The 15,301-nt window shown below is 44.0% G+C and overlaps 1 protein-coding gene across 10 annotated transcripts in view; it reads right to left on the bottom strand.

The window, feature by feature from the left end:
• FRY (FRY microtubule binding protein) overlaps positions 1-15,301 on the bottom strand; it is a 267,714-nt gene that overhangs the window by 140,579 nt on the left and 111,834 nt on the right. For all 10 annotated transcript variants that reach the window (XM_048492649.1, XM_048492650.1, XM_048492644.1 and 7 more), the window contains one exon: positions 10,632-10,831. In XM_048492649.1, coding sequence (XP_048348606.1) covers positions 10,632-10,751 — 120 coding nt within the window. In that variant the 5' untranslated portion in view covers positions 10,752-10,831. The remainder of the gene's footprint in view (positions 1-10,631; positions 10,832-15,301) is intronic.

Raw genomic sequence — 15,301 nt, 5'->3', positions numbered from 1 at the left:
TTTCAATTTTGATAACGAAAAGGTTATGTGGAAGTCTCAACTGCATGTTCTGAGCTTGCCCTAAAAATGACACTCCTGTCAGAATGAATGTACATTAAGTTTTTTTAAAAGAAGTAAAACAAAAAAAATAAACAATCCATTCCTCGTTTGCCCCTTTCTGGTTTACTGTTTAAACACAGAACAAAACTGCAATCACCCAAACATAAAATGCCTTTAATAATTTGTTGTATGTACTTGCTTTGTGGTGAGATCACACAGTTTCCACAGATGCCAGCTTAACTCCATCACTAAATGTATTTAGTGATGGAGTTAAGCTGGCATCCACAGGAAGGGTGTTCCAGGAAATGGGTGCCACTACAGGATCAAAGGTTCTGCCCTGTTCATCATCAGATTTTAACTTATTCATGAAAGATATAGTGAAAAGAGTATAAAACTGGAGAGAACAGAAAGGTTAGTTCTAGACATCTAATACTCCTCATGATTCCCCACCTGAAGTTATATGAGCGGCCAGCTCTCCCTGTACATCTTATATTTTATGAGCCTATTCCCACTATGATCTCAACTCACAGATGCCAGGGCACTTCAGCCTTCAAAACATGTGGGCAAAACAGCCCCGTGCAGCTGGACTTACTTTTGTCATGGCTCTGCAAACAGGCATGCACAGGAGGTTGCCTGGATACGTGAAAACATATCTTCAAATCAGATCCTCTGAAGATGCCAGCCACAGATGCAGGCGAAACGTCAGGAGAGAATGCTGCTAGAACATGGCCATACAGCCCGGAAACCACACAGCACCCCATATCTTCAAATGATTTAGTGCTTTCTTTTGCCCAGTTTAGAATGTGGGTTTTTCTTCTGCAGTTCTAAAAAGCAACCTATGAAGCATAAAAACCATTCTCTGGATAGGTGAGAAAGACCTTTTAGGAAAAGATAGGAAGTTTTTTAAAAATGCATAATTGTGAATTTTTAGTTAATTATTGTAAAAGAAGAAGAAGAAGAAGAGGAGGAGGAGGAGGAGGAGGAGGAGGAGGAGGAGGAGGAGGAGGAGGAGGAGGAGGAGGAGGAGGAGAAACAGTTATTGGGTTGGATCCAACCAGCTTTTCTGCAGATGAGTAAGAGAGGATCGGGTCCTTTGACCACTGAATAGGCTTTTCCGGGAATCATGGGACCCGTATAGATGAAAGGAATGTGTTGGGATGGAGGAGGAGAATTAAGTGAGACTGAGTAAAAAAGTTGGAGGGATCCAATCCATTAAACTATAGATTTACAAGGCACTATAAGTAATGTTGTTATATAATGAATTATGTATATGGTTGTAGTCAAAGTACCTATTTGGCAGGCTAAACAAACTGAAAATTACAAATTTCTGTTGTATTTCCTGTTCTGTTGGTTGCTCTGTCAAACATTAGCAAGTAATATTAGTAAACATTTTCTGCCCATGTTTCCTCCGTGGACAATAATTCTTTAACATTTGGGCATGACTTTTAATCACAGCTTCAATCAGCATTTCAAAATCTGCTCTTCACTAGGTATATGAAGGATTGTTTTAAAGATCCCTGCCAGCACAAAGTTAAATATCTGGAGCACAGTTCAGCAAAAGTTAAGCACTTTTCTGTTCAATTGGTTTTAATTATTATTATTATTTTATTATTATTATTTATTTAATTTGTATACCGCCCGATCCCCGAGAGAACTCAGTGATGAACAACATTCACTACAACATCAACAGGAGCGGTCGTACAAATATAAACACATAGGCTCCATCCCATAAAATAGCTTAAAACTCATAAAACAGCAAAAAACCATAATACATAATAAAAGGCGTCCAAACCCCAATTTTAAAACCTACCCCCATGGGGATGGCAGAGACCCCTCAATATGAGGGGACCCCTGATGTAACTGCCCTAGGGGCAGGGCAGTGAGGCACCATGTCAGCAGCTGTGGACACTCCAAAGGCCCGGTGGAACAACACAGTCTGCCCACAGGCCCTGCAGAACTCACCCAGATCACTTAAGGTGTGGACCCAGCTGGAGGAAGGGTGTTCCACCCAGGCGAGGAGCCAGTGCCGTAAAGGTCCTGGCCAGCGTGGAGGCCAGCATCATGTAGGAGGCCGGGGGGCCACCGGTAAGTTGGCCTCTGCAGGCGCGCCAGAGGCCGAGTTGGGACATATGGGGTGTCTGCGGTCCCGAAGATGCGAGGGTCCCAGGCCGCTAAAGCCTTAAAGGTCAAAACCCACACCGCCAGAAGATGATTCGGAATTCAACGGGAAGGAGCCAATGCAGCTGTAGCAGCACAGGCTGGATGTGTTCTCTGAAGCCTCCTGTGAGCAGAGCGTGCTGCATGTTGGACCAGTTTTAACTTCCGAATCAAGCGCCAAGGAAGGCCGGCGTACAGCGAGTTACAATAGTCCAGCCTGGGAGGTGACCGTTGCATGGATCACAGTGGCCAGATCCGCCTGGGAGAGGAAGAGAGCCAACCGCCGGGCCTGGCGAAAGATGGAAAAAAATGAAGTCAGCGGAGTTGCTTATGGGGCCACCTGGAGTCTCCATTGAGAAGGAGAGAGCGAATCCAGGTGGATTGGGCGTTCACAAACAGAGTGGCCAATGAGACCCCCCTCCCGCACCAGCGGCTGGAAATCCCTAACCTCACCCCTGCGGTCTAGCCAGAGGATCTCCGTCTTAGATGGATTCAGTTGCAACCTGCTCTGCTGCAACCAACCAGCTACAGCCTCCCGACAATGCTGGAGAGCAGCAGGGGGCGGCAGCAGCTCCCCACCCTCCATCAACAGAATGAGCTGAGTGTCATCAGCATGTTGATAGATCAGCCCAAAGCTCCGCGCCAACTGAGCAAGTGGTCGCATATAGATGTTAAATAATAGCGGGGGGATACTTGCGCTCCCTGCGGTACTCCCGCACTGAAGGCGGGCACCTCCGGGAGGCACTTCATCCCAGCACCACACTTGCTGACTCCGGTCCCGAGGAGAAGCGAGGAGCAATCCGCACTGAAGGACAGTGCCCTGTACCCCGGAAGCGGCCGAAGCGGTGGGTCAAAAGGTAAGTGATAAAACCATATCAAGCGCTACTTGGTAAGATCTATAAAACCAGCAGCTGCCCGATCAGCCAGTCGAGTTGCATCTGGGGCGTGTCTGTGATGGCGACAAGAGCGGTCTCCGTCCCATGCCCAGCACGGAAGCCGGACTGGAAGGAGTCGAAAACCCGATGCGTCATCCAGGAAACCCTGAAGCTGCTCCAACACCACTCTCTCAATTACCTTCCCCAGAAGCGAAAGATTCGAGGCAGGCGTGGTAGCGAAAGATCACCTGGATCCTAACGATGGTCTTTTTTCAAGGGTGGGACCACTGCCTCCCTTCAACCCATCCCGGAAAGACCCCTTGCTCAAAGGGGAGCCATTGATGATGTTCAACAGATGGGAATTACGTACGGCTCCGCCCCGGTAAGCTTTTATAAACCAGGAGGGGCGAGGATCCAGAAGGACAGGTAGTAGGTCTAACGGCAATCAAAATCAACGAAAGCGGCTTGAGCAGGGAGAACTGGGCCAAACTTGGGCCCGAAGACGGCAAGGGAGCCTCCAGTTCACTAATTGTAGATAACGTGGCGGGAAGGTCCCGGCGAAGCAACGTGACTTTATCTGCAAAAAGAAGTACTTTTCTGCCTCTAAGACATTGGTTTTAATTATGGAAGTTTAAGCCCATCTTCTATTCTACTGAGACCAGTGATACTGGTTCTGTACCTTGGGTCCAATAGATAGCTCCAAGGAAATAAACTGAAGTAGAGGATCTAAGAAAGCACCACAACTGGGGGTGGGGGGATGATGCAGTGATACAAAGTGGTGCTCAGGAGTCACATGTGGCTCTTTCACATATCACCAGTAGCATTTCAGACCACGGTACCCCAGTGTGGAACCTAGTGTTGCCAACTCCAGGTTTGGTGATTCTTGGAGATTTGGGGGTGATGTTTGGGGAGGAAACTCATCTGGAATGTGATGCAGTGCAGTTTGCTCCCAGAAGGTGTAACATCCTCTGGGGAACTGATATTTGTAGTTTGGATATAATTTGTAATTCCAAAAGAACTCCACCACCCCCACCCCCACACACACCTCAGGAGGTTGGTAATCCTGGTAGCATCTGCCTCACATTTCAGGAAAGTGGGTGTATGGGTCTGCCCATCAACACCTTGGAAAAGGAAGAGATGGAGGAAGCCAACCCCAACCCTTGGATGCAAGGACGTAGGTAAGGGGGGGGGGGGTTTCTTGGGTTCAAACCTCCCCCCATTACATGTCCGAAGCTCCACTCCCCGTTTGTCGGTTTTTAATATTTTTAGTGTTTTTTGTTTTTGGCCTGCAGGGGGCGCAGTTTTTAGACTAGCAACACCAAACTTTCAGGGTATCTTTAGGAGACTCTCCTAATGATAACACCCAGGTTTGGTGAGGTTTGGTTCAAGAGGTCCAAAGTTATGGACTCCCAAAGGGGGTACCCCCATTCCCATTGTTTCCAATGGGAGCTAATAGAAGATGGGGGCTACACTTTTGAGGGTACATAACTTTGGACCCCCTGAACCAAACTTCACCAAATCTGGGGGGTTATCATTAGGAGAGTCTCCTAAAGATACCCTGAAAGTTTTGTGCTGATAGCTTTACAATTGCTAGAGTAGCCTATAAGTAGCCTGAGAGGGGAGGGTGGTATAGAAATTTAATTTAATTTTAAAAATTTAATTAATAAAAGACATGATAATTTGAACTGATAAAATAGAATGGCTGAGAGTTCAAATCTGAAACAACAGGGGAGTCTTAAAATAATTTCAAGCAAGGTTAAAGATGCATTGACAAGGACCTCTAAAATAACAGCCTTTATCAGTATTATCTCCATCTATTCCTTGGCCACCCATACATAGAATATCTGAACCACATGAATTAATGTGTGCACAAGGAACTACACACTGGTACATGGCAAATGATTTATATGTGCTGTGAATAAACAGAGGAACCTAGTGAATCAAGCCCCCTGCTTCAGGAATCCTTGGGCTAAAGCAATATTGAAAAGCATCTTTGGCAACCTCTCCCAGACCTCAGGAATCCGGCGGTACTGATTTAAAAAAAAATAAAGATACAGAAACAGCCATACACCCTTTCTGACTAGGAGTCAAAAAAGCTAGGCCCTCTTATATGGTCAGGCCCAACAACAGACTTCTCTAGAAATTAGCAGAAGCAGAAACATCCCAAATCTCAGACAGTGTAAATAATATCAGTTGGAAATCAGCTGAATAACAACTCATGCAAAATGTCAGATGCCAAGCAGAGAAAAGAAACTCCTGTGCTTCTCAAAGCTACAATTGTGCTTCTTTCTAGTAGGAACCAGCACCGTGTGGTGGTTAAGAGTGGCGCACTCTAATCTGCAGAACTAGATTTGATTCCCACTCCTTCACATGAGCAGTAGACTCTTATCTGGTGAACTGGATTTGTTTCCCTGCTCCTGCCCATGAAATCTGCTGAATAACCTTGGGCTAGTTCTCTCAGAACTCCCTCAGTCCCACCTTTCTCACAAGGTGTCTATTGTGGGGAGAGGAAAGAAAGGAGCTTGTAAGCTGCTTTGAGATGCCATATGGGAGAGAAAAGTGGGGTAATAAATCCAATCATCAACAACTCCTCCTCCTCCTTCCCCTGTGGGCTGGACACAAAGTGTTGCTGAGGCAACATCAAGAGATGAAACAATGAAATGACACTGTCAGGAACCATAATACATCTATGCGTGTATCTTCAGATACAATGACTATAATGAATCTAGACAATGGGAAGAACCAGGAGGACTCAAGTACTCCCATGGAGAGACACCAGTCCACATCAGCAAAACTACATGTTTATGCGTTATTCATAAACTAGAAATTGCTCTTCCATGAGAATGTAACAGTCCATATTTGATCTGACTGCACATAGGGTAGAGACAATTAGATGCAATCTTAACGGACACTTTCCTGGGATTAAGCCCACTGAATAACATGAGACTTAAGAACATGAGATCAGCCCTGTTGGGTCAATGGTCCATTGTGTCAAGCATCCTGTCTCATATAGTGGCCAACCAATTATTATAAAGGGCCAACAACAGGGCACATGGGCTAGCACCTCCTTCCAGTGCTACCTCCTAGCACTGGTGTTCAAAAGTTTTCTGCTCCGAAATGTGGAGGCTTCCTTTAATCATTATAGCTGGTAGCCACTGATGGACATATCATCCTTCAATTTATCTAATTTTATTTTAAAGTCATCTATGCTTGGAACCATTACTACTGTGGCAGGAAATTCCACATTTTATTTATTCACTGAATAACGTATTTTGACTGTCCTGTGTCTATTGCCTATCAACTTCATAGGATGCCCCCAAGTTCTAGTATTTTGGAGAAAGAACCTCTTGTATCTCATTCCATAACAACAGAATGAAACTATAGTAATGTTATCAGCACAGGTCAAACCAACATCCTTAAAAAAACAAAAACAAATGATTTGTATTTTTGATATATAGAGCACAAATGCGCAGTTTAGCTTTTACTATGTGAGAATCAGCCATCTGGCCAGATGAATGTACTTTTGAGGAATAGGGGGTTTGCCTCTGGTACTTTACTCTCCCTGGATGGCACTGGTTTTTTTCCAATCATGCGTCAGGTGCCTATGGGACTTACACTGTCTGAGCATAGAACTCTGGTTCAAACTAGTTTCAAACAGGTGAAAGATTTATATGATCTGAAGAGATTTATATGATTTGATTAGAGCAAAAACTTAATGACCTATTACAATATGGTTTCCTTTTTTATGGGCAAAAAGTATATGCATCTGTCTAATAACTTATTTTAAAAATATAATCAATGAAGCAAGGAGAAAAACAAACTTGTTTTAAATAGAGACCTTACAGTACAATTGTTAAAGAGTTACTCCAATCTAAGTCCACTGATTTCAACAAGCTTAAGATGGAGTAACTGTGAAGTTACTCAGCATGCAAGAAGCTGGTAGCCTGTGTAAGCGTTGCACTGATAAAGCTAACTACGCATGTGTCACTTCTTTGCACAGGTAGCAGCCCAGTTTAAACAAAGTGCTGTACTTCTAGAACATAAGTACATGATTACAAAACAATAACAACACTGATAAACATATTTGGCTTCATATTGCATGATCAACCAAATTATGCCTCCAAAGAGGTGCTATTGTCAACATTCTTTACAATGCACTAATCAGCAATATTATCAATAGAAATATTATTGGCAGCAAGGAGTCAGACAGGGATGTCTTCTGGCCACCATGCTCTTTATCTGCTACATGAATTGCGAGCAGGATGGGATTGGTGCCTGGACTGGCCAGCCTGCAGTGGGCTCACCAGACCAGATCAGGAGCAAAGTGGTGGTGGTGGGGTTTTGCCTCCACAGACTCATGGGTCTGATAAGTCCTCTCAAGGTGCCTGATCTGACCCCTAGGTCGCATGTTTGACACTCCTGCTCTAAGACCAAGAGTTGAGCATACTGAGTGCCAGGCTGATCTTCTGAGATCTCCTGTTATAGAACATCATCAGGTACTAGAAATATCCTTGCTCCAGCTGCTTATCGTTATGTAATGGAAATTAATAATCAAAGGGAGGCTGTTACTTTAGTCAGATGCTCTGCTCTACCATCAGCAGTTTTGGAAGGAAGATTTAGTAAGACCCCTAAATCAGAGAGAGTATTCTTGTGCAAGTCTGGGGAAGTAGAAACTCTGAGCACTTTTTTTCCCTGTTGCGCATTCTATGATGTAGCTTTCTCTAAGATTCTTTGTTAGATAAGATCCCAGGGCATTCAGAAGCAGCAAGAATAGACAAGCTTCTTGCCAATGAGATCCCATACGTTACTAGTCAAATCGCTGAGTTCTTTGCCGCAATTTATAAGGTTCATTATCTATAAATGGAAAAGTTTAGACCTGAATGGAAGGAGTGGGCTTGACAATCATAGTTTTCTCTTAAATTGTAAATATCTGAAAATGTGTAATTTTCAGTACATTTTTTTAGATTGATACATTTTTTAAAAGAATTTTTGTTGTACAGGGTCTTTGGATGAATTCTGGATGTATGCGTTTGCATTTTTTTCTGATCGATGACCGCAATACATTTTATTATTTATTGGCAGCATCAAATAGCAAGAAAGCAGGTTTCACCATTTTACTGAAAGGAACATAAAGCACCTACACCTACATGGACTAATTAACTCAGACCTTACTCTAAAATGTATGAATCTTCACTTTAAATGTTCATATTCCCACTCAAATCTCTGTGGAAAAATACAGATGAATACAAGTAATTCAGGAGCATTGGGACAGCTGGGAAAATGAGGTGATGAAATTTTCAGGGCTGAGCAATGTTTTGCTTGGCAATTGTATGTCAGTAAGCGAAAAAGGGTTCATTTCCCAGTAAGGAACTGGATGTGTGGAAGAAGTGCCTGCAGACCCAGAGAAAGACTGCTGTGCCTACAAATACTGGCAAAAACAATTTCTAGTCTTTCAGAAGGTTAGTACAAAAGGCTGTGTTCTTATGAACTCATTAAGAAGAACTAGATACTCCAACAATTACCCATGACTGCATGCATACGAGTGGCCTTTGGGAAAATCCATGGGTTGTGTCTGCCCCATTTGTGTCTTTGTGTCTGCCCCATAAAAAGCTTTGTGTCTGCCCCATAAAAAGCTGGCCAGAGTGCATGGGTGCTGCCTTTTTCAGAAACATGACTATCTTTAATTGATACCTAATTCCCCAAACATGTGACTGTATTTGGACAACACAGGTTCAAAACCAATAAATTAATCCTGTCATTTCCCAGAACAATATTTTAATCCCCCAAAAAATAGTGTCTGAAGTAATAACAACCATAGCCACAGAAGTATATCATTCACAGAAGTATATTATATTATGTTAAGTTTTTGCTCAATTTTCAAATGATTCATTCCCGCCTTGTGAAATGGTCCGCCCAGGAAACCTTCCATTCTCCTGACCTTCTGCAAACCATGCAAACAGCTCTTCAAGAGGACTTTTCTGAGCAGATAATAGGGCTGCTCTGTACAAAAGGGCTCAGAAACTTATTTAAAGGACTAACACTTATGCAGGATCCTATTATATAATGTTGGTACCAGTTAATACCCGTGTTTCCCTGAAAATAAGACAGTGACTTATATTAATTTTTGTTCCCCAAGATGCACTATGTCTTATTTTCAGGGTATGTCTTATTTTTTTGCTCCACAGCTGCATGCTCTGGTGTTCTGTTCGACGGGCATGCTTCCAAACAAAAACTTTGCTACGTCTTACTTTCGGGGGATGCTTTATAGTTAGCACTTCAGCAAAACCTCTACTACGTTTTATTTTCAGGAGATGTCTTATTTTTGGGGGAAAAGGGTATGTCACGTGAATACTAAAGCTAGCCAGTTCTTTCTGGTGGTTCCAAACTTCTAAAATCCTAATGCACTAGTTACTGAATGTCCCATTTCAATGATTGTGCTGACTCAGTATGTGAAATCTGCCTTTAGTCACTGTCAGAAAGGAGGACTATATCTAATGGGGATAAATAAATAAAATGCTGCCACTGATATTTCATCTGAAGTGATAATGTAAATAAATGTATGTAATATCAACTTGACCAAAGCAAAGTAAAACATAAATGTTAATATATGGCTCTGTGAGAACAGAATTCATTTACACTGTTGGTGCTTGAATTAAATGCTAGCAAGGTAACCTTGAGAATTATAGCTTGTGGCTGATTACACAGGGAACACGATGGGCTTGCAGAGGGCTCTCCTTACATTTCTCTGTTTACATGCGAGGAGGCAGCCCAGTGCCTGGCTTGCAAAAGTCTCAACTGGCCTCTCCTTTTTCTGTTTCTTTTAATTCTGCCCATCATCACCCTTACAGGCACAAATTTTCTCTTTCCCTCCCTTCCCCTACACACCCACACACCCACACATGAACACACTCCCATGCACTCACTTTCTTGCTGCTGCTGCTACTACTACTGCAAAAGAGAGATTGTTTTTAAAACAGAAGCTTGTCTGAAAGAAAGTTTTAAAAATGCCCTCCTAATCATTGGGGGGGGGGGGGATCGAAGCACGGAAGGTGGGGTTGAGCCAGAAAGAGATGCTTTTGCTTTGCAAAAGTCAACTCTCTGTTTCTAGTCCAGAGTAAAACCACCAAAGAGGAAAGCAAAGTGACAGGAGTTCTAGGGCAGGTCAAGGTCAGAGAAGCAATAAGAGTCTTCTGCAGAGAGACAGCTGTTTGCAGCCTCTCTTTTATTGGCCAGGAGGAGTAGATTGCATCACCTTGCCTTGTTCTCTGGAACCAATTCTGTGAGCCACTTACAACAGCTGGACCAACAATCTAAAGTAGTTCTTAGTGAACACGATACACTGAATTATATACCATTTCTCCTCTGAGGAAGTCAAGATAACATAAAAATATTTGAATGCAGACAAACACATGCAAACTAACGTAGCTCTAGCAAGATAGCTACATCACACAAACCTTCAAACCACGTACTGGATGTCAGCACTGCTCTCTTAGGTCAAGTGAAGTAAGATCTTATGAAGTAATTGCACCATGAGGAAGCTTTAATTTCTCTTTGACTCACCAGAGGTTCTGCCATAATGATGCGGATCTTGCGTTCAGCCTGGGTTGTAAAGTTAACAAATAAACTTTTCAGGACATATTCCCCAGGTTTACTGTCTGGGTCGACACTGATGGGCAACATGGTTGGAGGTCCTTTCTCTCTTTGAACGCCAGAAACAGATGGGACTGGTGGTTTGATGTATCCGTTACTCACTGGAGATGCTGAAAATGGAAGAAGCAATAAGTGCTTACTATTATGTACAGAAATGATTAAACACATTCTAGTAAACAGTATAATCTCACTGATGATACCACCCTAGGGCAGCGATCCCAACTTGTGGAAAGCTACATTCACAATTATTATTACCCCATAACTACCGGATGACCATTACACGAAACATTCATGTGTAGTAATTTAAGATATAACTATTAATATTAAGCAGATCCACTGCAGTATAATGGTAAAGAAAGGGGACTCTAATCTGGAGAGGCAGGTTCAATTCCCCACTCTTGCAAAGGAAGGTAGGTATCCTTGGGCCAGTCACAGGTCCCTCAGAACTCTCTCAGCCCACGTAGGCCATGTCAAACCACCTCTGAGCACCCCTTGCCTTGAAAACCCTGCGGGATTGCCATAAGCCAGCGGTGATTTGATGGCACACGCACATTAATATTAAATATATAGTTATATTTAAGACCCAGACTACCACTGCACATATAGAGTTGTCTTTCTTTGCCACTGTTGAACTTCACTCAGCCCTTGTGTATCTGGAGTGACAAGAACTGTCTCCTCACTGTCTCACTGTCTTCTCCGTCTCAGTGTGAGGCACAGAAGGTATGATGAGGTGTTAAGATTATCAAGTTGCTCAGAAGAAAGTCAACTGGCCAAAGAAAATGAGGAGAAGCCAAACACACCCTTACTGTGGCTAGTGTGGCCATCTTGCTGTTTTCTCTGGTATCTATCATGAGGGTGACTTAACTCTCTCATCTCTATCGACAGCAGCTGACCACATATTGGGATGAGAGTAAAGAGGCTATGGGGGAAGGCTGGAAAAGAGGGACATCCTGGCATAAGGTCTACAGCTCACCCACAAACTCTTATGGGCAATGTTTTTGCATATTTTTTCTGGAACATAGGGTGGATTTCGCCCTGGGGAACAGAACTCAGAAGAGCCACAGGTGGTATGTCAAAGAACATTGAGACACAGAGTAGGGCTATCCAACAATTTTTCAGCATGGGGCAGGGGTGAGACAGAGCAAAGCAGGTTAAAACTTTGCTGACTCATAGAGGAAGTAAACAGACAGAAGATGAAGGTTGCTGACAGGAAATTATTTTATTGCATTTATATTCCACATTTTCCCAAAGGTCTTAAACTCAGGGCAGCATGCACACTTGACAGTGAGATTAGCTAAAAGTAAATGGGCATAAGATTTGGATGTAAAGTAATAGATCTTCAACTGTACTGAAATAGAAGCAATGCAAAAATTATGATGTAGTTCTTTCCGTGGAAAGCTACATATATATAGTCATACCTCACAGATCTAACTGTCTTCATATGAAAAATAAATATGGATATATGGTCCAGTACATGAAGTATGGTAAACCAGGCCAAACAGTGGTCAAGTGTGCACATGAGATGTTGACAAGTAAAAAGTCTTACAAGTATCATATTATCTCTGGGAGGGGTGCAGAAAACTTGGGGAAGTGAAAAAGGGATTATCTTGCAGAGGCTGAATAAGAAGAGCTGTCATTTTCAGCTGGGTAATAAAAGGGCCAATTTTATATACCGTATATACTCAAGTATAAGCCAAGTTTTTCAGCCCTGTTTTAAGGCTGAAAAATGCCCCCTCGGCTTATACACGAGTCACTGCTTACCAGCCGGCTCTTCAGGCCTCTGCCGAGGCTGGGGGCATGGCCGGGATGACCTCCCTGCAGCTGCACAAGCCGCTTGTTGCTGCCCTCCTCGGAGGGTGAAGGGGAACCCTGGCTGGCTGGGTTTCCTCAAACCCCGGGAGGCAGAGGGAGCTCCTTATTTGGGCAGTGACTCCCCCTGATGTCATTGCCCAAATAAGGAGCTCCCTCCACCTCCCAGCTGGTTTGAGGAAGCCCAGGCAGCTGGAGGTGGAGGGAGCTCCTTATTTGGGCAATGACATCAGGGGGAGTCACTGCCCAAATAAGGAGCTCCCTCTGCCTCCCGCCTTCCCATCTTCGGCTTATACGCGAGTCAATACATTTTCCCAGGTTTTGGTAGTAAAATTAGGTGCCTCGGCTTATACACAAGTCGGCTTATACATGAGTTTATACGGTAACTGATCCCTTGGGCTAGGGTTGCCAGCCTACTGTGGTGGAGGGGGAGGGGCTGGAGAACTTCCAGAATCGGAAATGATCTCCAGGTAACAGAGGTCGATTCCCCACTTCAAAAGTGGAACCCGATTCAAATTTGTTTGAAAAAAATTGGGAGCTTTGGAGCACGGATTCATGCTCCTCATGGCAGCTTCTACCCCTCTGCTCCTGGAAACGTGGCAGCCATGCAGGATTATCCACCGTGGCGGATTAAATGCGTGATCCGCTCAGTGGCTATCCTGATTGGCTGCCGCATTGTGCTGGGGCGGGAATTTTTTTAATCTTCAAATGGATGGATCCACGTCTTCGCGAGAATGCACAGAGGAACTGCATAGGGACGGGCAATTAGAACAAAGCCCCGTTTCCACATGCCTTCATCTGTAATAGTTTAAGACAGTGAATGCAATGTAGACACAAACATACACTTCCCCATTTCATTCAAACAAGTTGTCCCCAGCTGGAGTTGAACCAGCAACCTTTTGGGCAGCAGGCAAATACCCAACCAACTGTGCCATACAGGAACACTGACTTAAGGCTGGGGAAAATGGCACTTAAATCTCTTAAGTACACTGCTGCCTTGAGGAAACCAGCTCCACATCGCTTTCTTTGTTCCAATTTTTTTTAAGGGACTGCACGCGCATCCTGAACAGCCCACTGCGTCCTGATTGGATGGGAGGCTCCATGTCACTCACAAGGGCGGGTAGTTTAACCCGGATTCGCCCCCCCCCCCACATCCCCACCGCTCCACATTCGCTGCGTGTCTTTTCAAAAGCTCTACATACAACCAGGTTTGGAAAAAGCGCGCGCTAAGGGGGAGAAGCAGTGGCAAAACCTGGTTCAAGCAGAACACCATGGGTAAGTCTTCCCCAACTGGGTTTTTTCACTTCCTTAACACGCACTTTTTGGCCGGTGGGGAATCGACCAGAGATCAGTTCCCCTGGAGGAAATTGTGGCTTTGGAGGGTGGACGGTATGGCATTATAACACATGAAGGTCCTGCCTGTCTCCAAACTCATCCCTCTCCTGGTTCCACCTCCAACTTCTCCAGGAATTTTCCAACCCAGGTTGGAAACCCTCCCTCAGACAGAAGACTTGGCATTCAATAAAGGCAGGAAGGTGGAAGCAGAGAGCAAGAAGGAGGTCTGAAGGAGCCAAGAAATTGGTGGCATCGCAAAAAGAAAGGAGGGCTACATGGGGATGTGTTTGGATTATGTGTCCCCTTACTTATCCCTCCACATGGCACCTTTTTCTGTGTCTTCTTGCCTTCCTCCATTTGTCTCCCTCACTGATAATTGAAAAGAGAAGTGGGTGGGGCTGATGTCCCCCCTCCCCCCTCCTTTCAAATCCATCAAAAGGAAGGCAGAATTGTGCTATTTGGTTCTTCCAACTCGTGCTCTTTTCCCCATGCCTCTTTAAGTTGCAAGTTCAGGAGCTGTCTTTGCTGGAAGCTGTAATAGTGCTGCATCATGTCAGCAGGGACATTCCTAGAATTTTGTGGGTGGTGCCAGGGACAGTGGAGTTTGGGAAGGGTAATAGCTCAGAGGGGATTTGATGCCACAAACTCAGTCCCTAGAGATGCCGCTGTTTTCAGAAGATCTCTGTAGTCTGCAGATCAGTTGTAATTCTATAAAAACTCCAAGCCATACCTAATATTTGACAGCCCTATGACTGGCCACCCACAAAATAAAGAACAGCAGAAAATTCTTCAGTGAATGTGAAACCCTAGACACAGTCCTCTGTATTAGGGCAGAAGTTATCTCTTTGCAGAATACAATCTAAGCAGCAAATGCAATGGCGTATCAGACAGAACACACAGAACCTTGTTAAAAATGTCCCTGTTTTTCCTTTACAGCCCTTATGTTAAAATACGCTTCCACTTATTACTAGATTTTGATAGTAGTCAAAAGTTATACAGGACCTTAAGTACCCACATTCTTCCATTGAAACATATGGCAGAACTTCACAGGAGAAAGGAGTTTGTCTAAAGCATCAGTTCTTCAGAGATGGCTTTATTATTTACATAATAAACAAAAGAGAAATAACATATTGCTGGAATCTTTCACGGTGAAGTCCACTGGCCATTGTGGGTTTTCTGGGCTATGTGCCAGTGGTCTGGCCACACAGCCTAGGAAACCCACAACAGCCAAAAGAGAAACACATTGTTCTGGACACAGGTGGAAAGTCTACTATATTTTTGGTGACATGACAGTTATTCTCCACTATACAACACAGTTCAGAAAGCTTGCATGCACCCATGCCAACTTGGTCCAAAAGTATATTTTATCTCCTAACCTGTTGGGACTCACACAATCTCTAGATTCTTCAGGCTACCCAACACTGAACTACACACAC

Source organism: Sphaerodactylus townsendi, linkage group LG04 (assembly GCF_021028975.2).
Source record: "Sphaerodactylus townsendi isolate TG3544 linkage group LG04, MPM_Stown_v2.3, whole genome shotgun sequence".
Lineage (NCBI taxonomy): Eukaryota > Metazoa > Chordata > Lepidosauria > Squamata > Sphaerodactylidae > Sphaerodactylus > Sphaerodactylus townsendi.
Note: the sequence above shows the minus strand (reverse complement) of the source record. Positions and strands in the feature narration are given on the sequence as shown.